The following is a 27288-nucleotide window of genomic DNA, read 5'->3' on the forward strand; positions in this document are numbered from 1 at the left end:
GCTGCTTGTGATGTAGCTTCTCCCTGTGCAGCGCCGGAAGCGAGTGCAGGGAGCTCCGGGGAGCGCTGCTATATTGCGCCGGGGAGCCCTAGGAACGGGCGGCGCCTCATACAGCAGTGGCCGGGTGCAGCGCTGGAAGAGCGGCCGGCGTCTTTAGTGACGTACGGCCGCTCGGAGCTTTAGACCCGGGTACGCAGAGTGGCTGCTTGGGCGGCGCTCGCGTACAGTGGCTGGGAGAGCGGCCGGCGTCTGAGTGACGTGCGGCCGCTCGGTTACCGTGCTGGGAGAGCGGCCGGCGTCTGAGTGACGTGCGGCCGCTCGGTTACAGTGGCAGAGTACTGGTACAGTGGCTGGGAGAGCGGCCGGCGTCTGTGAGTGACGTGCGGCCGCTCTCTCGTTCAGCGGGGTCCTCTGTAAGCGGCGGGCAAAGCGGCGGTAAAAATAAAGGCTTTTCCCACACAGCAGGGCGGCAGCGTGAGCTGACCGCCCTGACCCCCCCACCATACCTTGTAGTGTCGCACTTTTGTAAGCTCCGTCCAGATTGTGACGGGGCTTCCATCCTGGCTGTGACGGGGCTTCTTACTGTAAGCACCGTCCAGTTTTCAGCTCTCCTCCTGGCTGTGACGGGGCTTGTAATCTCCGTCCAGTTGCAGTAGGAGACAGTCTGCCTGTGGCTGTGAGGGTGCTCTTTGTGAGGACCGACACGCCATGCGCTGCCTTGTAGCGCCTGTGGCTGTGAGGGTGCTCTTTGTGAGGACCGACACGCCATTCGCTGCCCGTGCAGCGGCACTATCCCGGACCCATGTTTTTCCAGAAACTGGGAAGGGATGTGCTAAGTGTAAAAATAAAAATTAAAAATAAAAATCCAAGTGTGGATATACCACAAGCCTTGTTCGTGCTGTGAGCACCGAAAAAACACTGAGAGAGTACACTGAGGTACTCGGGGATATGGAGGGGGGGGAGGGTCCTAAATTTAAATATTCAGTGCCCTTGTTCGGCTACGCCCGTCCATATCCCAAGAGTACTCCAGTGACCCCTAGTGGATGATAAAGAAATAGTCACTTATCGGGGCTTAAACCAATCCCTGATAAGCGTTGGCTATCGGGGCTTATAAGACAGCCCACAGTGAACCAATAAGCCATGGTAAACTACCGCAACTAATTGTATAGCCCCCCCTATATGAGAGTAGCAGGACCCTGCAAATAGTACAAATGATACAGGAAAGAGAGCTACAAGAAACATAGTTAGACTTTATCCAGTGTTTAAACGGAGGTTGACATTATACCCATGTACAGATTTCCTGTCTGAAACCCCGAGGCGGACTACTGTTTGTAATTACAGCACGAATCAGATGGCCTTTTAAAGTAATGTATATAACAATCTAAGGCGGACCCTTCGTATACATTTACACCAACTCTAGCAGTGAAGGCTACATGAATGACAAAGGTTTGGATCGGGTTGGTCTGCTAAACACTTTCTGATCACGGTCTTGTACAAACAACACACATATCTCAGCAGTCAGTGACCAGGATCGCCCCAGCTGCCGGATTACCTTCAGTAGTTTCACAGCGCAGATGACGTTATCATCCACGGGATTGGAGAACAGAGCATTCAGCAGCTCCTTCAGACCGCTCTGGAGGATCACAGCTCTGGTCACCTGGCCTTTTGCTCCTTTGATCTGCAGGAAGAAGCAGCGCATATTTCTTGCTATCTCTTGGTGACGGGCCACAAGTAACCCTATGAACACTCACATGTATTCCCCAGCTCCATCCTGATAGTTTGTCATCGCTTGTAAAGCTTATATAAAATGCCTGCTGATACCTTATTACACATAATGGTACCTCTCACTGATGTATTCAATTTCTACAGAGATTAAAATATGCGACATGAAAACAAAAGTGGTTACCGTGAGTTACAGCCCATGTGAGCACCAACTACGGTGTTATGAAATAAAACTTTATCAGAACTAGAACTTATTTACAGCTGTGAAGGTCCACTGCATTGGAGAACCTCAAGGTGCAAATTACAAAGAGAATATATTCCGTAATCAGCCTTTCACTACCTGCCTAAAGCATTTGCTATACTCCACCCTTGTCATAATACACTTTCTTTGAATTTTTGTAACTAAGAAGCCTGAGGTACATTGGTGTTGCCACACCAAGGGCCCAATTCCTTTAACCATAAAGCTCTGTACTGATGGCATTCTGAACAATGTAAAGGCAAGTACAACATCTGTTAGTTTTACTCACACCTACCATGATACTACACATCGGGTGAGTTTCTAAGAGCACGCGTCTAAAGAGCCCTACACACTTGGCGAAATTGAAGGACGATATGCACGATAAATCGTTCATATCGTTTAGTGTGGATGCATCAACGATGCGCGTCCCCGCAGTCGATCATCGTTAGTCAATCAACGTTTATTCATGCAAGCCAATTTGCGCGATATCGATATAATGTGGTGTCATATTGTCCAAATCGGCCATGAAAATCGTTCAGTGTGTATGTAAAAAATGGTTGATGTATAATAGGCCAACGATAATACCGTTGGTCGTCAAAATCAGCCAAATCGCAGAGTGTGTAGGGCCCTTAACTGGATCTCCTACAACGTTGTCGTATTGCAACTTAAAAAGTACAAGGGGTGCAGTGATTGGCTGCTGGCCGCACATGTTAAAGATACTGTTGGGTTATAGCCCCTAAATTTAAGCACGCGAAGCCAATCATTACCCTCACACCCAATAATAATTGAAAATAAATGAATCAGTCATTAGTAATGAGAAGGTAAATGTTATCCATCACAGCTACCAGGTGCTGAAGGACAGTGGTACAGATCCAGTCACCTACTGATTGGCGTGTGTCGCCACGGAACACACTGTAAATGCAGTTCTTTCACATAGGTGTAACCCAGTTATCCAGACAGGTCACATAAAAGAATATATAAAAAGATGGTGCATTTACTGAAAAACATCTTGCTGTCTTACCTCCAGGTTAAGATAAAGTTCCCCCAAAAACAGTACAAAGGCATGAAAGCGCTTCCGTGTCGCTTCGTCTCCTTTCGCTGCCTGATCTCTTTTTTCAAATTCTGTCTGACACCTGTAGGCGGGATTACCATTAGTAATACAAACAGCTAGAAGATGTGGGATAAAGGATTAGTAACGTACAGCATCAGAAATATTCTCAGTAACACTAATAAAACATATCGGCGTAAGTAAAAAGGCATCTGGGGACAAGCTTGGCGCTACTTTAATGCTTTGTAGAATTTATGCTAAGAAACACAGATCACAGATGTACAAAATCCCAGTGTCTTCCACTCCCAAGGATAAGGAACAGGTATGAGTTACCAGAGGGATGTAAACAAGCTGTCACTACGTTCTATGTGGTCTGTCTGGGGTCTGATCTGGCAGCTGGAGCATTACCTAGCTCGTTCTGTGTACTATGAGACGACCTGTGCATTTGTAACTTTGCTATGTTGCTCTGAGTACATATTTGTTACATGGAGGGGTCCCATTACCTACTTTGCCAAAGATAACCAAATTCCTGGTATCCGCTTGTTACTATTATTAAAATAAAACAAAGGCTTACCAAAAAAAAATAAGAATTTACTTACCGATAATTCTATTTCTCATAGTCCGTAGTGGATGCTGGGACTCCGTCAGGACCATGGGGAATAGCGGGCTCCGCAGGAGACAGGGCACATCTAAATAAAGCTTTTAGGATCACATGGTGCGTACTGGCTCCTCCCCCTATGACCCTCCTCCAAGCCTCAGTTAGGTACTGTGCCCGGACGAGCGTACACAATAAGGAAGGATCTTGAATCCCGGGTAAGACTCATACCAGCCACACCAATCACACCGTACAACTTGTGATCTGAATCCAGTTAACAGTATGATAACAAAAAACGAAGTAGCCTCTGAAAAGATGGCTCACAACAATAGTAATAACCCGATCTTTGTAACAATAACTATGTACAAGTATTGCAGACAATCCGCACTTGGGATGGGCGCCCAGCATCCACTACGGACTATGAGAAATAGAATTATCGGTAAGTAAATTCTTATTTTCTCTAACGTCCTAGTGGATGCTGGGACTCCGTCAGGACCATGGGGATTATACCAAAGCTCCCAAACGGGCGGGAGAGTGCAGATGACTCTGCAGCACCGAATGAGAGAACTCCAGGTCCTCCTTAGCCAGAGTATCAAATTTGTAAAATTTTACAAACGTGTTCTCCCCTGACCACGTAGCTGCTCGGCAAAGTTGTAATGCCGAGACCCCTCGGGCAGCCGCCCAAGATGAGCCCACTTTCCTTGTGGAGTGGGCCTTTACAGATTTAGGCTGTGGCAGGCCTGCCACAGAATGTGCAAGTTGGATTGTGCTACAGATCCAACGTGCAATCGTCTGTTTAGACGCAGGAGCACCCATCTTGTTGGGTGCATACAATATAAACAACGAGTCAGATTTTCTGACTCCAGCTGTCCTTGAAATATATATTTTTAATGCTCTGACAACGTCCAGTAACTTGGAGTCCTCCAAGTCGCTAGTAGCCGCAGGCACCACAATAGGCTGGTTCAAGTGAAAAGCCGAAACCACCTTAGGGAGAAAATGAGGACGTGTCCGCAGTTCTGCCCTGTCCGAATGGAAAATCAGATATGGGCTTTTGTATGATAAAGCCGCCAACTCTGAAACTCTCCTGGCTGAAGCCAGGGCCAATAGCATGGTTACCTTCCATGTAAGGTATTTTAAATCTACCGATTTTAGAGGCTCAAACCAATGAGATTTGAGAAAATTCAAAACTACGTTCAAATCCCACGGTGCCACTGGAGGCACTATTGGGGGTTGTATATGTAGTACACCTTTGACAAAAGTTTGTACTTCAGGCACTGATGCCAATTCCTTCTGGAAGAAGATTGATAAGGCCGAAATTTGAACTTTAATGGACCCCAATTTTAGGCCCATAGACAATCCTGCTTGCAGGAAATGTAAGAATCGACCCAATTGAAATTCTTCCGTTGGAGCCTTCTTGGCCTCACACCACGCAACATATTTTCACCAAATGCGGTGATAATGTTGTACAGTCACTTCCTTTCTAGCCTTAATCAAGGTAGGAATAACTTCCTCTGGAATGCCCTTTTCTTTTAGAATCCGGCGTTCAACCGCCATGCCGTCAAACGCAGACGCGGTAAGTCTTGGAACATACAAGGTCCCTGCTGAAGCAGATCCCTTCTTAGAGGTAGAGGCCATGGATCCTCCGTGAGCATCTCTTGAAGTTCCGGATACCAAGTTCTTCTTGGCCAGTCCGGAGCCACCAGTATTGTTCTTACTCCTCTTTTCCGTATAATTCTCAGTACCTTTGGTATGAGAGGCAGAGGAGGGAACACATACACTGACTGGTACACCCACGGTGTTACCAGAGCGTCCACAGCTATTGCCTGAGGGTCTCTTGACCTGGCGCAATATCTGTCCAATTTTTTGTTGAGGCGAGACGCCATCATGTCCACCTTTGGTCTTTCCCAACGGTTCACAATCATGTGGAAGACTTCTGGATGAAGTCCCCACTCTCCCGGGTGAAGGTCGTGTCTGCTGAGGAAGTCTGCTTCCCAGTTGTCCACTCCCGGGATGAACACTGCTGACAGTGCTATGACATGATTCTCCGCCCAGCGCAGAATCCTTGCAGCTTCTGTCATTGCTCTTCTGCTTCTCGTGCCGCCTTGTCGGTTTACGTGGGCGACTGCCGTGATGTTGTCCGACTGGATCAACACCGGCTGACCCTGAAGCAGCGATTTTGCCAGGCTTAGAGCATTGTAGATCGCTCTTAGCTCCAGTATATTTATGTGAAGGGACGTCTCCAGGTTTGACCACACGCCCTGGAAGTTTCTTCCCTGTGTGACTGCTCCCCAGCCTCGTAGGCTGGCATCCGTAGTCACCAGGACCCAGTCCTGTATGCCGAATCTGCGGCCCTCTAACAGATGGGCACTCTGCAACCACCACAGGAGAGACAACCTTGTTCTTGGTGACAGTGTTATCCGCTGATGCATGTGCAGATGCGATCCGGACCATTTGTCCAGCAGATCCCACTGAAATGTCCGTGCATGGAATCTGCCGAATGGAATCGCTTCGTAAGAAGCCACCATCTTTCCCAGGACTCTTGTGCATTGATGTACTGACACAGTTCCTGGTTTTAGGAGGTTCCTGACAAGTTCGGATAACTCCCTTGCTTTCTCCTCCGGGAGAAACACCTTTTTCTGAACCGTGTCCAGAATCATTCCCAGGAACAGCAGACGAGTTGTCGGGGTCAATTGAGATTTTGGAAGATTCAGAATCCACCCGTGTTGCTGAAGCACTACCTGGGTTAGTGCTACACCGACTTCCAGCTGTTCTCTGGACTTTGCCCTTATCAGGAGATCGTCCAAGTAAGGGATAATTAATACGCCTTTTCTTCGTAGAAGAACCATCATTTCGGTCATTACCTTGGTAAAGACCCGAGGGGCCGTGGACAAACCAAACGGCAGCGTTTGAAACTGATAATGACAGTCTTGTATCACGAACCTGAGATACCTTTGGTGTGAGGGGTAAATTGGGACATGCAGATAAGCATCTTTTATGTCCAGGGACACCATGAAGTCCCCTTCTTCCAGATTCGCTATCACTGCTCTGAGTGACTCCATCTTGAACTTGAATTTCTGTATGTACAGGTTCAAGGATTTCAGGTTTAGAATAGGTCTTACCGAACCGTCCGGCTTCGGTACCACAAATAGTGTGGAATAATACCCCTTTCCCTGTTGTAGGAGGGGTACCTTGACTATCACCTGCTGAGAATACAGCTTGTGAATGGCTTCCAAAACCGACGTCCTTTCTGAGGGAGACGTTGGTAAAGCAGACTTTAGGAACCGGCGAGGGGGAGACCTTTCGAACTCCAACATGTAACCCTGAGATATTATCTGCAGGATCCACGGGTCCACTTGTGAGCGAGCCCACTGATTGCTGAAAATCTTGAGTCGACCCCCCACCGCTCCTGAGTCCGCTTGTAAAGCCCCAGCGTCATGCTGATGGCTTTGTAGAACCCGGGGCGGGCTTCTGGTCCTGGGCAGGGGCTGCTTGCTGCCCTCTCTTACCCTTTCCTCTGCCTCGCGGCAGATAAGACTGTCCTTTTGGTCGCTTGTTTTTATAGGAGCGAAAGGACTGCGGCTGAAAAGACGGTGTCTTTTTCTGTTGGGAGGGGGTCTGAGGTAAAAAAGTGGATTTGCCGGCAGTTGCCGTGGCCACCAGGTCCGAAAGACCGACCCCAAATAATTCCTCTCCTTTATATGGCAATACTTCCATATGCCTTTTGGAATCCGCATCACCTGACCACTGTCGCGTCCATAAACTTCTTCTGGCAGATATGGACATCGCGCTTACTCTTGATGCTAGAGTACAAATATCCCTCTGAGCATCTCGCATATAAAGAAAAGCATCCTTTAATTGCTCTAGTCAATAAAATACTGTCCCTATCCAGGGTATCAATATTTTCAGTCAGAGAATCCAACCACACTACCCCAGCACTGCACATCCAGGCTGAGGCTACTGCCGGTCGCAGTATAACACCAGTATGTGTGTATATACTCTTCAGTGTAGTTTCCAGCCTCCTATCTGCTGGATCCTTGAGGGCGGCCGTATCAGGAGACGGCAACGCCACTTGCTTTGATAAACGTGTGAGCGCCTTATCCACCCTAGGGGGTGTTTCCCAGCGCGCCCTAACCTCTGGTGGGAAAGGGTATAATGCCAATAACTTCTTGGAAATTAGCAGTTTTCTATCTGGGTTAACCCACGCTTCGTCACACACGTCATTCAATTCCTCTGATTCTGGAAAAGCTACAGGTAGTTTTTTCACCCCCCACATAATACCCCTTTTTGAGGTACCAGCAGTATCAGAGATCTGCAAAGCCTCCTTCATTGCCGTGATCATATAACGTGTGGCCCTATTGGAAAATACGTTTGTTTCTTCACCGTCGACACTAGATTCATCTGTGTCGGTACCCGTGTCGACTGACTGAGCCCCTGACGGTGTCTGAGACGCCTGAGCCGGTACTAACTGGTTTTCCGGCCGTCTCATTTCGTCAACTGACTTTTGTAATGTGCTAACATTATCACGTAATTCCATAACTAAAGCCATCCATTCCGGTGTCGACTCCCTAGGGGGTGACATCACCATTACCGGCAATTGCTCTGCCTCCACACCAACATCGTCCTCATACATGTCGACACACACGTACCGACACACAGCAGCCACACAGGGAATGCTCTAATCGAAGACAGGACCCTCTTAGCCCTTTGGGGAGACAGAGGGAGAGTTTGCCAGCACACACCAAAAACGCTATAAATGTATATAAACAACCCTAGAAGGTGTTGTTTTTGATATAAGCGCTTTTAATATATCAATATCGCCAAATTATGCCCCCCTTCTCTTTGTTACCCTGTTTCTGTAGTGCAGTGCAGGGGAGAGTCCTGGGAGCCTTCCTCACCAGCGGAGCTGAGCAGGAAAATGGCGCTGAGTGCTGAGGAGAATAAGCTCCGCCCCTTTTTCGGCGGGCTTTTCTCCCGGGTTTTAAGAAAACTGGCCTGGGTTAAATACATACATATAGCCTTAATGGCTATATGTGATGTATTTATTTTGCCACTAAAGGTATTTAATATTGCTGCCCAGGGCGCCCCCAGCAGCGCCCTGCACCCTCCGTGACTGAATCAGTGAGACGTGTAGCAACAATGGCGCACAGCTGCAGTGCTGTGCGCTACCTTCATGAAGACTGAGGAGTCTTCTGCCGCCTGCTTTCCGGACCTCCGTCTTCAGCGTCTGCAAGGGGGATCGGCGGCACGGCTCCGGGACGAACCCCAGGAGGACCTGTGTTCCGACTCCCTCTGGAGCTAAGTGTCCAGTAGCCTAAGACTCCAATCCATCCTGCACGCAGGTGAGTTGGAAATCTCTCCCCTAAGTCCCTCGATGCAGTGATCCTGTTGCCAGCAGGATTCACTGAGATTTAAACCTAAAAAAACTTTTTCTAAGCAGCTCTTTAGGAGAGCCACCTAGATTGCACCCTTCTCGGACGGGCACAAAAACCTAACTGAGGCTTGGAGGAGGGTCATAGGGGGAGGAGCCAGTACGCACCATGTGATCCTAAAAGCTTTATTTAGATGTGCCCTGTCTCCTGCGGAGCCCGCTATTCCCCATGGTCCTGACGGAGTCCCAGCATCCACTAGGACGTTAGAGAAATAGGATTTTAATACCTACCGGTAAATCCTTTTCTCTTAGTCCGTAGAGGTTGCTGGGGACTCCAAAAGGACCATGGGGTATAGACGGGATCCGCAGGAGACATGGGCACTTTAAGACTTTAAATAGGTATGAACAGGCTCCTCCCTCTATGCCCCTCCTCCAGACCTCAGTTATAGGAACTGTGCCCAGAGGAGACGGACATTTCGAGGAAAAGGATTTTGTTAAACTAAGGGTGAGATACCTACCAGCTCACACCACCACACACCGTACAACATGGCCTGTAACTACAACCAGTTAACAGCGTGAACCAAAGCGATCAGCAACAGGCTGACCTTAACCAAAACACAACCATTGTGTAACATAAGCAATAACCGTTAACAAGTACTGCAGATAGAGTCCGCACTGGGACGGGCGCACAGCATCCTCTACGGACTAAGAGAAAAGGATTTACCGGTAGGTATTAAAATCCTATTTTCTCCTTCGTCCTAGAGGATGCTGGGGACTCCAAAAGGACCATGGGGTTTATACCAAAGCTCCAGACCGGGCGGGAGAGTGCGGATGACTCTGCAGCACCGGTTGAGCAAACATGAGGTCCTCATCAGCCAGGGTATCAAACTTGTAGAATCTAGCAAAAGTGTTTGAACCAGACCATGTAGATGCTCGGCAAAGTTGTAATGCCGATACACCTCGGGCAGCCGCCCAAGACAAGCCCACCTTCCTAGTGGAATGGGCCTTCACCGAATTCGGTAACGGCAGTCCAGCCGCAGAATGGGCATGCTGAATCGTATTACAGATCCAGCGTGCAATAGTCTGCTTAGAAGCAGGAGCCCCAACCTTGTTGGAAGCATACAGGACAAACAGCGCCTGTTTTCCTAATACGAGCCGTTCTGGCTACATACATTTTCAAAGCTCTGACCACATCGAGAGACTTAGAATCAGCCAAGGCTTCAGTAGCCACAGGTACCACAATAGGTTCATGTGAAACGAAGAAACCACCTTTGGGAGAAATTGTTGACGAGTCCTTAATTCCGCTCTATCAACATGGAAAAACCAAGTAGGGGCTTTTGTGAGACAAAGCCGCCAACTCTGACACCCGCTTTGCGGACGCCAAGGCCAATAGCATGACCACTTTCCAAGTGAGAAATTTAAAATCAACCTTTTGTAAAGGTTCAGACCAATGTGACGTCAGTAACCGTAACACCACGTTAAGGTCCCATGGAGCCACCGGGGACACAAATGGAGGTTGGATGTGCAGTACCCCTTTCACGAAAGTCTGTACTTCTGGAAGCGAAGCCAATTCCTTTTTGAAAGAAAATAGATAAGGCTGAAATCTGCACTTTAATGGAGCCTAACTTTAGGCCCGCATTCACACCTGCTTGCAAAAAATTGAGAAAACGACCCAGCTGTCTTCTTCCGTAGGCGCCTTCTTGGATTTGCACCAAGACACACATTTTCTCCAAATACGGTGGTAATGCTTCGCCGTTACCTCCTTCCTAGCTTTCAGTAGAGTCGGAATGACCTCTCCGGGAATACCCTATTGAGCTAGGATTTGGTGTTCAACCGCCATGCCGTCAAACGCAACAGCGGTAAGTCTTGGAACACGCACGGTCCTTGCTGTAATAGATCCTCTCTCAGAGGAAGAGGCCAGGAATCTCCTATGAGTAATTCCTGAAGATACAGATACCAGGCCCTCCGTGGCCAATCTGGAACAACGAGTAACGCCTGAACCCTTGTTCTTCTTATGATCCTTAACACCTTTGGAATGAGTGGAAGTGGAGGGAACACACAGACCGACTGAAACACCCACGGTGTCACCAGAGTTTCCACTGCTATTGCTTGAGGGTCCCTCGACCTGGAACAATATGTCTGAAGCTTCTTGTTGAGGCGAGATGCCATCATGTCTATTTGAGGCAGTTCCCAACGACTTGTCACTTCTGCGAAGACCTCTTGATGAAGACCCCACTCTCCTGGATGGAGATCGTGTCTGCTGAGTAAGTATGCTTCCCAGTTGTCCACGCCTGGAATGAAGACAGCTGACAGAGCGCTTGCATGTTTTTCCGCCCAGCGAAGAATCCTTGTGGCCTCCGCCATCGCTGCTCTGCTCCTTGTGACGCCCTAGCGGTTTATGTGCGCCACCGCTGTTATGTTGTCCGACTGAATCAGAACGGGTAGGCAGCGAAGGAGATGTTCGGCTTGTAGGAGGCCGTTGTAAATGGCCCTTAATTCAGGAATGTTTATGTGCAGACAAGCTTCTTGGCTTGACCATATTCCCTGGAAATTTTCCCCCTGTGTGACTGCTCCCCAACCTCGGAGACTCGCATCCATGGTTACCAGGACCCAATCCTGGATCCCGAACCTGCGACCCTCTAGAAGGTGAGAACTTTGGAGCCACCACTGGAGAGAAATCCTGGCCCTGGGGGATAGACTTATCCTCCGATGCATGTGTAGATGAGACCCGGACCACTTGTCCAACAGGTCCCACTGAAAAACCCTGGCATGGAACCTGCCAAACGGGATGGCCTCGTAGGCCGCCACCATTTTCCCCAGCACTCGAGTGCCTTGATGAATCGACACACTTGCCGGTTTCAGAAGTTCCTTGACCATGTTCTGGATTTCCAGAGCTTTTTCCAACGGGAGAAAAACTCTCTGAAGATCCGTGTCCAGAATCATGCCCAAGAACGACAGCCGTGTTGTCGGAATCAACTGTGACTTTGGCAAATTTAGGAGCCAGCCATGTTGCTGTAGAACCGTCAGGGAGAGCGCAACGTTTTGTCTTAACTGCTCCTGTGATCTCGCCTTTATCAGGAGATCATCCAAGTACGGGACAATTGTGACCCCTTGCTTGCGCAGGAGCACCATCATTTCCGCCATTACCTTGGTGAAAATCCTCGGGGCCGTGGAAAGACCACACGGCAACGTCTGAAATTGGTAGTGACAATCCTGAACAGCGAACCTCAGGTATGCCTGATGAGGAGGATAAATGGGGACATGTAGGTAAGCATCCTTTATGTCGACTGACACCATAAAATCCCCCCCCCCCCCCCCCCTCCAGACTGGAGATAACTGCTCGGAGAGATTCCATCTTGAATTTGAAACTTTTCAAATACAGATTGAAGGATTTTAAGTTCAGAATCGGTCTGACCGAGCCATCCGGCTTCGGGACCACAAACAGGCTGACACAGCTTTTGTATTGCCGCACACATTACCTCTCTTTCCGGAAGAGAAGATGGCAAGGCCGATTTGAAAAATCGGCATGGAGGCACGTCTTGAAACTCCAGTTTGTATCCTTGGGTCACAATTTCCAGCACCCAAGGATCCAGTCCCGAGAGAACCCCGACCTGACTGAAGAGCTGAAGACGCGCCCACACCGGTGCGGACTCCTGCAGGGGAGCCCCAGCGTCATGCGGTGGACTTGGCAGAAGCCGGGGAGGACTTCTGCTCCTGGGAGCCTGCCACAGCCGGCGATCTTTTTTTACCTTTTCCCTTACCTCTTGCCGCAAGGAAGGATGACCCACGTCCTTTCCGGAATTTCTGCTACAGAAAGGACTGCATCTGATACTGAGACGTTTTCTTTTGCTGTGGAGGAACAAAAGGCAAAAAAGAGGACTTACCCGCGGTAGCTTTAGAAACCAGGTCCGCGAGGCCTTCACCAAACAAAACTCCACCCTTATAGGGCAGAGCCTCCATAGCCTTCTTAGAATCAGCATCACCATTCCACTGATGAGTCCACAACTACCTCCTAGCCGAGATTGCCATGTCATTGGCCCCTGATCCCAAGAGTCCAATATCTCTCGCAGTCTCCTTTAGGTAAGACTGCAGCGTCCCTGATATGACCCAATGTCAAAAGCCCGCTATCCCTATCCAGGGTGTCCATTTCAGATGACAAAGTATCTGCCCACTTTAGGAAACGGACATGCCATAGTAATTTTCCTGGGAATTTGCCACCTCTTGTCTGGAGTTTCCCAGGCCCTTTCAAAAAGAGCGTTCAGTTCATGAGAGGGAGGAAACGTTACCTCCGGTTTCTACCCATTAAATCAACAGACCCTTGTCTCAAGGACAGCGGGGTCTTACGTGATATGTAACACATCTTTTATCGCCACAATCATGTATTGAATACTCTTAGTCACCCTAGAGTGCAACTTTGCAACCTTATAGTCGACACTGGAGTCTAAATCCGTGTCGGTATCAGTGTCTGCTATCTGGGTTAATTAACGTTTTTGGGACCCCGAAATTTTTTATACTGGCGGGGGTCTCCTAACAGTGCCTCCGCACTGTATATACATGCCAGTCCTTATTTTTTAGGTTTTTATTGCTGCCCAGGGTGCCCCTCCTGCGCCCTGCACCCATGTAGTTGCTGTGTGTGCGGGAGCAATGGCGCGCAGCGCGACCGCTGCGCGGTACCTCAGGAAGACTGAAGTCTTCTGCCGCCTTCACTGAAGTCTTCTTTGCTTCGGTTACTCACCTGTCTTCTTTCTTCAGGCTCTGTGAGGGGGACGGAGGCGCGGCTCCGGGAACGAGCAGCTAGGTGACCCAAGTGATCAGACCCTCTGGTGCTAATGGTGTCCAGTAGCCTAAGAAGCAGAGCCACTCAACTCACAGAAGTAGGTCTGCTTCTCTCCCCTCAGTCCCACGATGCAGGGAGCCTGTTGCCAGCAGTGCTCCCTGAAAATAAAAAACCTAACAAAAGTCTTTTTAGAGAAACTCAGTAGAGCTCCCCTAGTGTGTGACCAGTCTCCTCTGGGCACAGAATATAACTGAGGTCTGGAGGAGGGGCATAGAGGGAGGAGCCAGTTCACACCCATTTAAAGTCTTAAAGTGCCCATGTCTCATGCGGAGCCCGTCTATACCCCATGGTCCTTTTGGAGTCCCCAGCATCCTCTAGGACGAAGGAGAAATTTAAAAAAAAATTTAAAAAAAGAAGAGTAGAGATACAGTCCATAGCAACTCAGATTCTAGCTATCACTCATGTAGTAAAGTGTTCGGCCAACAGATACACTACAAGGGCCATACATCCAACCTTCAAAAGGGCGGTGCATAACCTTACTTTTAAGAACAAAAAAAGCAACTGGTGGGTTAGGAAATGACCAACAGTCATAATGTCACCAGTCATCATACCGAGATGGTCATACTGTCGACGTTGAACCTGTCAACAGTCATCATGTAGACAGTGATGAAATGCAGATATGTTGGAATATCAATGGTGACTAATGGTGACTTTTTATTATTATTCTTATTATTATCCTTTATTTATATGGCGCCACAAGGGAGCTGCAGCGCCCAATTACATAGACAAATAATCAAAACAGGAAAACAGTGACTTATGGTTGAAGACAATATAGGACAAATACTATAAGTACCAGGTGGCAGAAAATCGCAGAATTTGGTGCTGTTGAAGATGGCTTAAGTAAGAAAAGGATAAGCACATGAGGGAAGAGGGCCCTACTCGTGAGATCTTACATTCTACTCCTGGCGGCTGAGGCGGCTCTAGCAGTGTTCTCGGTATCCCAGTGGTCATGTGACCGACTCATGGGTCAGACCTCTGATCCTCTGGCGTTCAGGTATTTCTCCCGCTATCCCTAACCTCCAATGTCTAACGATAACCCCCTGCTTTCACAGCCTAACCCTCCCGCAGCCCTCCCCTAATTTCGGGATTTCACCTGGTGACATGTTGACACCATAATGGTCTATATTATGAATATTGACAATGTCGATGTTTTGACTGCAACCCCCCTCTTTCCTCCAAAAAAAACAGAAAAAACATCTGCACACTAACAATCCTCATCCTGAACTCTCCCCATATGCCCCATTACCTGCTCTAAAATAGCCCCACGTGTCATAAGACTTCAGATACTCTAACGTACAGCAAAACTCCCGCACCTGTCACTCACCCACATGGCCCCCAGACCTCTTACACATGCCAATAAGAGCTCTCATGTTTACCTACATTAATCATATGCAGCTATGCAACTCTGCAGATTTTGAAGCCCTGAATCACAACAATGGTTGAGCTTGGGCACACTGGCGACATGTTAGGATTCCGCATATCTCAGTGTTGGGAGTAAATACGTTTACTGGTGCCCGCAGAGAAGGAGGGAGAACAAAATGCACCCACTCCTCCGTTTCGTGACCTCCCGGTAGAGAGCGGAGCCAATATATGACGTGGCCGTGAGCTGCTCTCAGTCAGGTTAAAACTGCCCATACCCTGAACCATAACCAGTACAATCTAACAAATGTTCCGAACGACTATAGACTAGTGCATGGTCATGAACGATAAGCGATCGCAACCTGAAACCGGTCGGGATCACAAGATTAAAAAACCAGACTGAGCCGTTCAGCAGATTCCATGCGGTAAATGTAGATCACCTCCATACATCTTGCAATGTATAGAGGCAGCCGGTTATCGGGCCATCACACCTTCCCGCAGGATCCCGGTGGTCAAAATCCTAATACCAGCATCCTGACGCTGAGAAAGCCAGCGGATCACTGAGGAGAGTATGAGGGTTTGGGTGAGGTGGTGTAAGGGGACTGTTAGGGGTAAAACACTTACCCGGAAACAGTCACCATTCTCTGCGTCAGGATTCCGCCCGCCCGGATTTCATAACCAACCCAATCTAGCAAATAAGAGTCATAGCAAATACAATATTGGTTGGAGACCAGCAGCAGCAAAACAGATGAACTCCTGGGCATAACAGGAAGATTAAAGAGACTTTTCTATTTACCTCTTAAGCAGCAACTGTCTGAAGTTCCAGTTCTGTGGGTTTATCTGAAGGTTAATGGACAGGTGATTGCACAGACGTGCGCCCGTGTAGGAGAAATTCGGTACTGAAGTTGCCTTCAAAATATAAGTATAGATAGAATAACTATAGGAAATGTTTATGAAAGCAATTTAAATTGTAATATAATATAACTGGAGAATGATATCTATTAAGTAGTGAGGCGCTGATATGACGGTATAATTACACAATGTACAGTGGAAGTGAGACTTCTAACCTGCAATATAACCTCCTGTATTAGTGAGTTATAAAAAGAAAAATACTGTACCGAATATTAACATTTTGGTTATTACATTATAAAATCAACGCCATATATGCAGACATAAGTCGCATCAGTCTTGGCCCCATTAGAGGTTACGGAGCTTAATTTCTCTACCGCCCACATATAATAGAATCCATTATTAACTGTATGTTTTTGGAATGTGGGAATAATTTCGGAGCAAACGGAGGAAACTTGTGCAAAATATATTATCATACAAGCAGCACACAGATACTGTACCAGCAGCTGTGTGCAAAGCTAGCCACAATCCTGACCAAACAGTCATGAAAGTAATTTAAGAACAGATATCATTATGGCAGAAGCATGATGGAACTGGGGGAGGGAGTGTGACAGAGGCCTACAGATCAGACACAAAGGGGGTTTTCGCTCAACATACAGCGTCAATCAATTTAAAATTCTATTTCATTTTTAGTTTTTTAACCATCCATAGAACATTGCTGCCCCTTCCTCACAGGGTAGAGAATGGCTTCTCAAACACAAATAAAACACCAAAAACCAAACAGAATTTTAAAACCACATCAATTAAATGCACACTGTGGGAACATCATGTTCAGAAAAACAGGACCCATATAAATACAAGCTGTACCTTTAGATATTTGTGTGTTTCATCTATCTACAGTACGCTCTTACACTTGTTGTTCTCTGTCACTTCCAATCCAAGTGACCATAAATATTATACATGCTCCATCAATATAACCCAGTATATTCCCTGTTCTGCATATAAATCACCCTTCCCTGGTTCCTAATAATCTCAGCAATAGATCACTATTAGTGCAAATAAATTGAGATTGTTATTTATTTAAATTAAATGTTGACAAGTAACAGGATCTTTAAAAATCATGGGACTGTAAATAAATAAAAACACGAATCACTCCTGAACGGTCACCTGTTCACACAACGAAACGCGTTACTTACCTGCTGATAGAGAAGCTCCACCACTTCCTGTAAGGACTCTTCGGTGGTGACCCAGTTGTTTAGTACATCTGTAAACTGGTAGATTTCAGCCTCAAAGCTCCCAGGCTGTTCTGTTAAATGGTTTAGTAGATCCTGGACGTATTCTGCCATAGTCGGCTCAGGGACAACCGGGTAGCCTCCGTTTTCTTCCACATAGTTCTAGGACAATTATTTACCCCAGGTTACCATTTTCATATGGCGACAATAAGCAAAGCAGAATATAATAACTGTGCCAACATTTCCAAAACACCAACTTGAGACAAAAGCGGAAAATCAATTCCAGGCAAATAAATCGGAGCAGCGAGCCATACCAACAATAGCAGCACTTTATGGCAGTCCGATATTGCACTAGTGTTTGCAGCACCATAGGGTAGCAAGCACTTTTGGGTGAATTTGGGATTCATCCAAGCGAGCAAAGGGTGCGAGAAGCTGTGCCGTTACCGGCGTTTAAACACCACAACAATTCGCACCCGTCACCTGAAATTGATTCTCCCCCCAAACCATGTGGTTCAATAAATCAATAAGAGCACCTCAGAAAATGCACAAGTGCAGCTACTCACTCTTCCATTAGCGCCTTCAGGCCAGGTTCCCCCTGCATACTTCATAGTGAAATATTTTAAGTCAAATACTTTTTTTCTCTCTAAAGAATCATCTTAAAACAACACACAACATATATACTACCCGCCCGCTACTATTTTGTACGACAAAGAAATGATCAAAATAACAAATTCTGACATCTCTTAATGGAGCTTATTACAATTGGTTATTAAGATGACAAGGAAATGACATTAGGAGAGCTGTAAGAGTGACAAAGATGCGGCATGTTACCTATATAAATAGGAAACAAGGTTCGTATGAAATCCCATTCTGGTGACCAGTACACACGGCTGCACTCAATATCCTGGTGAACAGTACACACGGCTCTACCCCATATTCTGGTGACCAGGACACACGGCTGCACCCCATATTCTGGTGACCAGTACATGCAGCTGGGCCTCATATTCTAATAACCCAATCACAAGGCTGCACCTAGCTCTGGTGACTAGTACCTTGTTTGGGTGGCTAATATGTATACCAAAGTCATCTCTTATGACTACTGCTAGGTTGTGTCAGGCACAATTATTCACCTGTTTCTTTCTCGGCAAACCAGATGTGCACCATTGCTCCATCTCCTAGCATTTACATCACAGAGCGGCAAACCCTACTTACAGATCAAATGGATCTGAGACGCACTGACTGGTAAAGGGGCTTTGCATGTTGCTTCTTGATATGTAGTCTTTCAGAACTGTATTATCTTTTATGTTTATGGAATAATGTGACAGTAACAGGTGCTGTCCAAGTATTTCCATGCAGAGGTCTGTGTTTTCTAGGACCCACGTGATTACGAACTTGGTGCAATCATGCTATGGCAGAACCAACTGTGGTGGCTAGTATACAACAACAGTGCCCCACTGTTGTATAGCAGGAACGCACTGTGTATAGCAGAGTGCATTTCTGTGTTGGTCTACTCAGCCCGAACACCTGTGCCACCACTAGCTGGTGGAACTCTGGCTCCTCCTGCAGCGAACGCCTGTTTGCGGGTTACTAACAACGTTGATAGAAGCGCCTGTTTGCAGCGCGAGAACTTCCCCAAATTTAGCAGGACTTTTAGGTTAAGAACACTGTAGATTTACCAGACCTTCTAAAACAGACAAGTGGTGTTGCCCACAGCAACCAGATTCTATAATTTTTTGTAGAATGCAATAGAGCAGTGATGGGGAACCTTTAGTACTCCAGCTGTGCCAAAGGTTCCCCAATACTGCAATAGAGGAATGATAGCTAGAATGGGCAACATTTTTATTCAGTGGGAGTAAACCTACCACTAAATAAAAAAGCCAAAGAAAGTCAACAAAATGAAATAAACATATGAGAATGCCGCAAGCAGTAGGTCATATGACTCTGACTACGCTTATTACACACCAGGATATGCAAGTAACGAACTGAGCTGAGCCAAAAATGTTCATTAACCCATAAGGCCCATTCCTCTAAACATCAAAGCAGATGCCTGCACAAACCCACGCATCCATAATTGTCGGCACAGAGGGAGGACCGTAATGGGTCCCATACATATTGCTGCAGGAAACTGGGAATATTAACAAGTTTAAAAATCTTGATTCCCTGACCAAATACGGTCAGGATCTGCAAATTGGGGATTTTTGAAACAAAGAATTTCACCAATGGATCACCGATTGGCGGGTCAGGTTACCGAGACTCTGATGTATGGAGGCCAGAACCCAGTACTCTAAAGAGGTGTTCAACCACCTTAATGAGCGGCTGCTGACTGCACAGCCATTCCTGCCCAGCAAAGGAATGCTTTGTAAAAGATACAAGCTCTGGTGCTTCCATATCCTGCTTACCCTTATCAATCACATGGCTGCCGGGGCTAGACAAAAGAAGAGAGCGTGGTTGGGTCAAATCAGCAGTTTAGCTGTCAGTTCCCTTTTCTTTTTTTTATGGTTCCCTTTAGTGCTGAGCCAAGGGTCTACATAAGTGGACGCAGACTCCATGAACTCAAGAGAGGGGTTCCGAAGGTCAGTCTGAGAAAGCTTTGGCTTACGCAGACTGACAGGGCGCAGGAATCATTGCGACCAGTGATCCCATGCTGCTTCTTAAGCTGGGTACACATTTGGCGATAGTGTCCTGTAGTATGCTTATGAAGGACGGAACATGATCGTTCTGTTCTTCATTAACATCACTCGATGTGATTCCAGGTTCCGGTATGTCGACCTGTCATTTCGGCTGGGTGCACATCGCTCGAGTGTGTACCCTGCTTTAGGACACAACACTCTGATCACAGATGCGTACCTTACATGGCATTCCCAGGCCGCTTCCCAACCAAATCAGAATCAGGCCTATAGTTGTCTATAGCAGACACATGGGTCTGAATGACATGCATTTATGGCTCTACATAAATCATACATACGTCATGCACAGCCAGAGGTGGTCTGAGTACTTCAAAGTGTCCACACATCGCTTCAAACAGAACTTACTATCAGATATGAAACCTGTACAGAACTGCCCTCATACCATGCGGATATTAAACAACAGCCAGAGACTGGAAAGAATACACAGAATGTGATACTTACATCTACAGAATATCCAGACGGGTAGAACTCTGCTGCGTTCACGGACAGGTTAGAGATGACGGCCCCGGAATCCTGGTGCTGGCCCTTGGACACTGCCATGGAATTGGTTTGGGCAGATAAATGAGCCTTTTTCTGGCTTATCTGTTGAGCTATGGAGAAAATAAATGAACACTTTGTGATTAAACACTCACCACAGTCACTGCAAGAGATGTAGGTGGAATAGTAGAAAACCAGCAAAGCAATGACGTTACAGTAGAGACATGGCTGTAACATTCAAGAAAGATTATAGCGATCAGTGCAATGGCTATAAGGATTATAAAGAGCTAATAGTGATTATAGATGTACTGAACACGCAACACTAGCCCTAACACAGCAATGTGCAACAGAGGGAGCTAGGCTGCATTCAGCCCCCCGAGCCTTCACCCGCAGACCCCAGATTTGTCTGTTGCTGACTGTAACACTTGTTATCATATATTGGCGTCTCTCCGATTAAATGTATTGTTACTTATTAGTGAAATGAAGGGTAATGCACAGCCCCTATAAAGGTTCGAGTGCCACTCGTGTGGCTTCTGAAGTGTATCAGGCTGCATACTGCTGCCCTAACACATTACCCAGTCTCAGACAGGTGACAGGCTCCCAGAGCCGGAATCCCGGTCACGCACAGGACATATTTTCCAGATTGCCAGGCCACTTCTGTCACACTGACCCAGCCGGCACCAAACCTATTTTAGGCACGACCAACATTTTCTTTAACATGAAGGCTCCTAATAGACAGGTTGCCATGCATCAGAACACATGAAGGAGAAGGTCAAAATTGTTCAGACACAGGAGGGATCTATCACATTATCAAAAGTACACGCTGAACAGTATTTTAGTAAAAAAAATAAAAAAAAATAAAAAAAAAAATAAGATTTTACTTACCGATAAATCTATTTCTCATAGTCCGTAGAGGATGCTGGGGACTCCGTAAGGACCATGGCGTATAGACGGGCTCCGCAGGAGACATGGGCACTATAAAGAACTTTAGAATGGGTGTGCACTGGCTCCTCCCTCTATGCCCCTCCTCCAGCCCTCAGTTAGAGAAACTGTGCCCAGAGGAGACGGACAGTACGAGGAAAGGATTTAGTTAATCTAAGGGCAAGATTCATACCAGCCCACACCAATCACACCGTATTACATGGAATATACGAACCTGTTAACAGTATGAAACAAAACAGAATCAGTCCGAGACTGATCAAAACTGTAACATAACCCTTATGTAAGCAATAACTATATACAAGTCTTGCAGAAATATGTCCGCACTGGGACGGGCGGCCAGCATCCTCTACGGACTAGGAGAAAAAGATTTACCAGTAGGTTTAAAATCTTATTTTCTTTTACGTCCTAGAGGATGCTGGGGATCCCGTAAGGACCATGGGGATTATACCAAAGCTCCAGACCGGGCGGGAGAGTGCGGATGACTCTGCAGCACCGATTGAGCAAACACGAGGTCCTCATCGGCCAGGGTATCAAACTTGTAGAATTTTGCAAAAGGTGTTTGAACCAGACCATGTAGATGCTCGGCAAAGTTGTAATGCCGATACACCTCGGGCAGCCGCCCAAGACAAGCCCACCTTCCTAGTGGAATGGGCCTTCACCGAATTCGGTAACGGCAGTCCAGCCGCAGAATGGGCATGCTGAATCGTATTACAGATCCAGCGTGCAATAGTCTGCTTAGAAGCAGGAGCCCCAACCTTGTTGGAAGCATACAGGACAAACAGCGCCTGTTTTCCTAATACGAGCCGTTCTGGCTACATACATTTTCAAAGCTCTGACCACATCGAGAGACTTAGAATCAGCCAAGGCTTCAGTAGCCACAGGTACCACAATAGGTTCATGTGAAACGAAGAAACCACCTTTGGGAGAAATTGTTGACGAGTCCTTAATTCCGCTCTATCAACATGGAAAAACCAAGTAGGGGCTTTTGTGAGACAAAGCCGCCAACTCTGACACCCGCTTTGCGGACGCCAAGGCCAATAGCATGACCACTTTCCAAGTGAGAAATTTAAAATCAACCTTTTGTAAAGGTTCAGACCAATGTGACGTCAGTAACCGTAACACCACGTTAAGGTCCCATGGAGCCACCGGGGACACAAATGGAGGTTGGATGTGCAGTACCCCTTTCACGAAAGTCTGTACTTCTGGAAGCGAAGCCAATTCCTTTTTGAAAGAAAATAGATAAGGCTGAAATCTGCACTTTAATGGAGCCTAACTTTAGGCCCGCATTCACACCTGCTTGCAAAAAATTGAGAAAACGACCCAGCTGTCTTCTTCCGTAGGCGCCTTCTTGGATTTGCACCAAGACACACATTTTCTCCAAATACGGTGGTAATGCTTCGCCGTTACCTCCTTCCTAGCTTTCAGTAGAGTCGGAATGACCTCTCCGGGAATACCCTATTGAGCTAGGATTTGGTGTTCAACCGCCATGCCGTCAAACGCAACAGCGGTAAGTCTTGGAACACGCACGGTCCTTGCTGTAATAGATCCTCTCTCAGAGGAAGAGGCCAGGAATCTCCTATGAGTAATTCCTGAAGATACAGATACCAGGCCCTCCGTGGCCAATCTGGAACAACGAGTAACGCCTGAACCCTTGTTCTTCTTATGATCCTTAACACCTTTGGAATGAGTGGAAGTGGAGGGAACACACAGACCGACTGAAACACCCACGGTGTCACCAGAGTTTCCACTGCTATTGCTTGAGGGTCCCTCGACCTGGAACAATATGTCTGAAGCTTCTTGTTGAGGCGAGATGCCATCATGTCTATTTGAGGCAGTTCCCAACGACTTGTCACAAGTCGCCGCTCGGCAAAGCTGTAATGCCGAGACGCCTCGGGCAGCCGCCCAAGACGAGCCCACCTTCCTAGTGGAGTGGGCCTTTACCAAATTTGGTAACGGCAATCCAGCCGTAGAATGAGCCTGCTGAATCGTGTTACATATCCAGCGAGCAATAGTCTGCTTAAAAGCAGGAGCGCCAACCTTGTTGACTGCATACAGGACAAACAGAGCCTCTGTTTTCCTAACCCTAGCCGTCTTGGCTACATACATTTTTAAGGCCCTGACTACATCCAGGGACCTGGAATCCTCCAAGTCACTCGTAGCCACCGGCACCACAATAGGTTGGTTCATATGAAATGAAGAAACCACCTTAGGCAAAAATTGAGGACGAGTCCTCAACTCCGCTCTATCCACATGAAAAATCAGATAGGAGCTTTTGTGAGACAAAGCCGCCAATTCAGACACCCGCCTTGCAGATGCCAAGGCCAACAACATGACCACCTTCCAAGTGAGAAATTTTTATTCCAGGGGCTCAAACCAGTGAGATTTCAGGAACTGTAACACCACATTAAAGTCCCATGGTGCCACAGGACGCACAAAACGAGGTTGCATGTGCAGCACTCCCTTTACAAAAGTCTGGACTTCTGGGAGAGAAGCCAATTCCTTCTGAAAGAAAATCGATAGGGCCGAAATCTGTACTTTAATGGAGCCCAAATTAAGGCCCATATCCACTCCTGTCTGCAGAAAGTGGAGAAAACGGCCCAGATGGAAATCTTCCGTAGGAGCATTCTTAGCCTCACACCAAGATACATACTTTCTCCAGATACGGTGATAATGTTTCACCGTCACCTCCTTCCTAGCCTTTATCAGAGTAGGGATGACTTCTTCCGGAATGCCTTTCCCAGTTAGGATTCGGTGTTCAACCGCCATTCCGTCAAACGTAACCGCGGTAAGTCTTGGAACACGCAGGGCCCCTGTTGCAACAGGTCCTCTCTGAGAGGAAGAGGCCACGGATCTTCCATGAGCATTTCCTGAAGATCTGAATACCAGGCCCTTCAAGGCCAATCTGGAACAATGAGTATTGTCTGCACTCTTTTTCGTCTTATGATTCTCAATATCTTTGAGATGAGTGGCAGAGGAGGAAACACATAGACCGACTGAAACACCCACGGAGTCACCAGGGCGTCCACTGCTACTGCCTGAGGGTCCCTTGACCTGGCACAATACCTCCGAAGCTTCTTGTTGAGGCGTGACGCCATCATGTCTATTTGAGGAAGTCCCCAACAATCTGTTATCTCTGCAAAAACTTCTTGATGCAGTCCCCACTCTCCTGGATAGAGATCGTGTCTGCTGAGGAAGTCTGCTTCCCAGTTGTCCACACCCGGAATGAATACAGCTGACAGAGAGCTTACGTGATTTTGTGCCCAGCGAAGAATCCTGGTGGTTTCCGCCATTGCCACTCTGCTCCTTGTCCCGCCTTGGCGGTTTACATGAGCCACGGCTGTGAAGTTGTCTGATTGAATCAGAACCGGCAGGTTCGCGAAGGAGATTCTCCGCTTGACGAAGGCCGTTGTACATGGCTCTCAATTCCAGTACATTGATGTGTAGACAAGCCTCCTGGCTTGACCATATCCCCTGAAAATTTCATCCTTGTGTGACTGCACCCCATCCTCGGAGGCTCGCGTCCGTGGTCACCAGAACCCAGTCTTGAATGCCGAACCTGCGACCCTCTAGAAGGTGAGCACTCTGCAGCCACCACAGGAGAGACACCCTGGCCCTGGGGGACAGGCTTATTTTTTGATGAAGTTGAAGATGGGACCCGGACCACTTGTCCAGAAGGTCTCACTGAAACGTTTGCGCATGAAACCTGCCGAAGGGAATGGCCTCGTAGGACGCCACCATTTTCCCCAGAACTCGAGTGCATTGATGGACTGACACTCTTTTCGGTTTTAACAGGTCTCTGACCATGTTCTGGAGTTCCTGGGCTTTTTCCACTGGGAGAAAAACCCTCTTTTGTTCCGTGTTCAGAATCATGCCCAAGAAAGATAGCAGAGTCGTTGGAACCAACTGCAACTTTGGCAGATTTAGAATCCAGCCATGCTGCTGCAGCACACTCTGAGAGAGTGACACGCTTTTCAGCAACTGATCTCTCGATCTCGCTTTTATCAGGAGATCGTCCAAGTACGGGATAATTGTGACTCCCTGTCGGCGCAGGAGCACCATCATTTCCGCCATTACCTTGGTGAAAATCCTCTGGACCGTGGAAAGCCCAAACGGCAACGTCTGAAACTGGTAATGACAGTCCTGTACAGCGAATCTCAGGTACGCCTGATGAGGGGGAAATATGGGGACAGGTTTAGGGATTTTAAATTTAGAATGGGTCTGACCGAACCATCCGGTTTCGGGACCACAAATAGGGTTGAGTAGTACCCCTTCCCCTGTTGAACTAGGGGAACCTCGACAACCACTTGTTGTTGACACAGTTTTTGAATCGCAGCTAACACTATCTCCCTGTCTGGGAAAGAAGCTGGTAAAACCGATTTGAAAAACCGGCGAGGAGGCACGTCTTCGCATTCCAGCTTGTAGCCTTGGGATACAATCTCCATTGCCCAAGGATCCACGTCCGATCGAACCCAGACGTGGCTGAACAGTCGAAGACGTGCCCCCACCGGGGCGGACTCCCAGCGTCATGCTGTGGATTTAGTAGAAGCCGGGGAGGACTTCTGCTCCTGGGAACTAGCCGTAGCCGGCAGTTTTCTCCCTCTACCCTTACCTCTGGCGAGGAAGGAAGAACCTCTTCTGGACTTATGCGATCGAAAGGACTGCATCTGATATTGAGGAGATTTCTTCTTTTGCTGTGGAGAAACATAAGGTAAAAAGGTAGATTTACCCGCGGTAGCTGTGGAAACCAGGTCTGCGAGACCTTCCCCAAATAAATCCTCACCTTTGTAAGGTAAAACTTCCATATGTTTCTTTGAGTCGGCATCACCCGACCATTGGCGGGTCCACAGGGCTCGCCTAGCAGAAATCGCCATGGCGTTGGCTCTCGAACCTAGCAGACCAACGTCTCTCTGAGCGTCTCTCATATACAAGACTGCGTCTTTTATGTGACCTAAGGTCAATAAAATAAGATTTTACTCACCGGTAAATCTATTTCTCGTAGTCCGTAGTGGATGCTGGGGACTCCGTAAGGACCATGGGGAATAGCGGCTCCGCAGGAGACTGGGCACAGCTAAGAAAGATTTAGGACTACCTGGTGTGCACTGGCTCCTCCCACTATGACCCTCCTCCAGACTTCAGTAAGGATACTGTGCCCGGAAGAGCTGACACAATAAGGAAGGATTTTGAATCCCGGGTAAGACTCATACCAGCCACACCAATCACACCGTATAACTCGTGATAATATACCCAGTTAACAGTATGAACACAACAGAGCCTCTCAAAAGATGGCTCAACAATAACCCTTGTAGTTAACAATAACTATATACAAGTATTGCAGACAGTCCGCACTTGGGACGGGCGCCCAGCATCCACTACGGACTACGAGAAATAGATTTACCGGTGAGTAAAATCTTATTTTCTCTGACGTCCTAGTGGATGCTGGGGACTCCGTAAGGACCATGGGGATTATACCAAAGCTCCCAAACGGGCGGGAGAGTGCGGATGACTCTGCAGCACCGAATGAGAGAACTCAAGGTCCTCCTCAGCCAGGGTATCAAATTTGTAGAATTTTGCAAACGTGTTTGCCCCTGACCAAGTAGCAGCTCGGCAAAGTTGTAAAGCCGAGACCCCTCGTGCAGCCGCCCAAGAAGAGCCCACTTTCCTCGTGGAATGGGCTTTTACAGATTTAGGGTGCGGCAGTCCAGCCGCAGAATGTGCAAGTTGAATCGTGCTACAGATCCAGCGAGCAATCGTCTGCTTAGAAGCAGGAGCACCCAGCTTGTTGGGGGCATACAGGATAAATAGCGAGTCAGTCTTCCTGACTCCAGCTGTCCTGGAAACATACTTTTCAGGGCCCTGACTACGTCCAACAACTTGGAAGCCTCCAAGTCTTTTGTAGCCGCAGGCACCACGATAGGTTGGTTCAGATGAAAAGCT

The 27288-nt window shown here is 47.6% G+C and overlaps 1 protein-coding gene across 3 annotated transcripts in view; it reads right to left on the minus strand.

Annotated features, from left to right (window-relative positions):
* The window catches only part of PAIP1 (poly(A) binding protein interacting protein 1), an 82635-nt gene that overhangs the window by 19897 nt on the left and 35450 nt on the right, over window positions 1–27288 (minus strand). For 2 of the 3 annotated variants that reach the window (XM_063961787.1, XM_063961776.1), the window contains exons 2-6: window positions 20377–20525; window positions 17213–17410; window positions 15964–16076; window positions 2982–3093; window positions 1553–1678 (exon numbers count right to left, since the gene is read on the minus strand). In XM_063961787.1, coding sequence (XP_063817857.1) covers window positions 1553–1678; window positions 2982–3093; window positions 15964–16076; window positions 17213–17410; window positions 20377–20525 — 698 coding nt within the window. The remainder of the gene's footprint in view (window positions 1–1552; window positions 1679–2981; window positions 3094–15963; window positions 16077–17212; window positions 17411–20376; window positions 20526–27288) is intronic. The other variant, XM_063961798.1, reaches the window with a different exon arrangement.

This window comes from Pseudophryne corroboree, chromosome 1, assembly GCF_028390025.1.
Source record: "Pseudophryne corroboree isolate aPseCor3 chromosome 1, aPseCor3.hap2, whole genome shotgun sequence".
NCBI lineage: Eukaryota > Metazoa > Chordata > Amphibia > Anura > Myobatrachidae > Pseudophryne > Pseudophryne corroboree.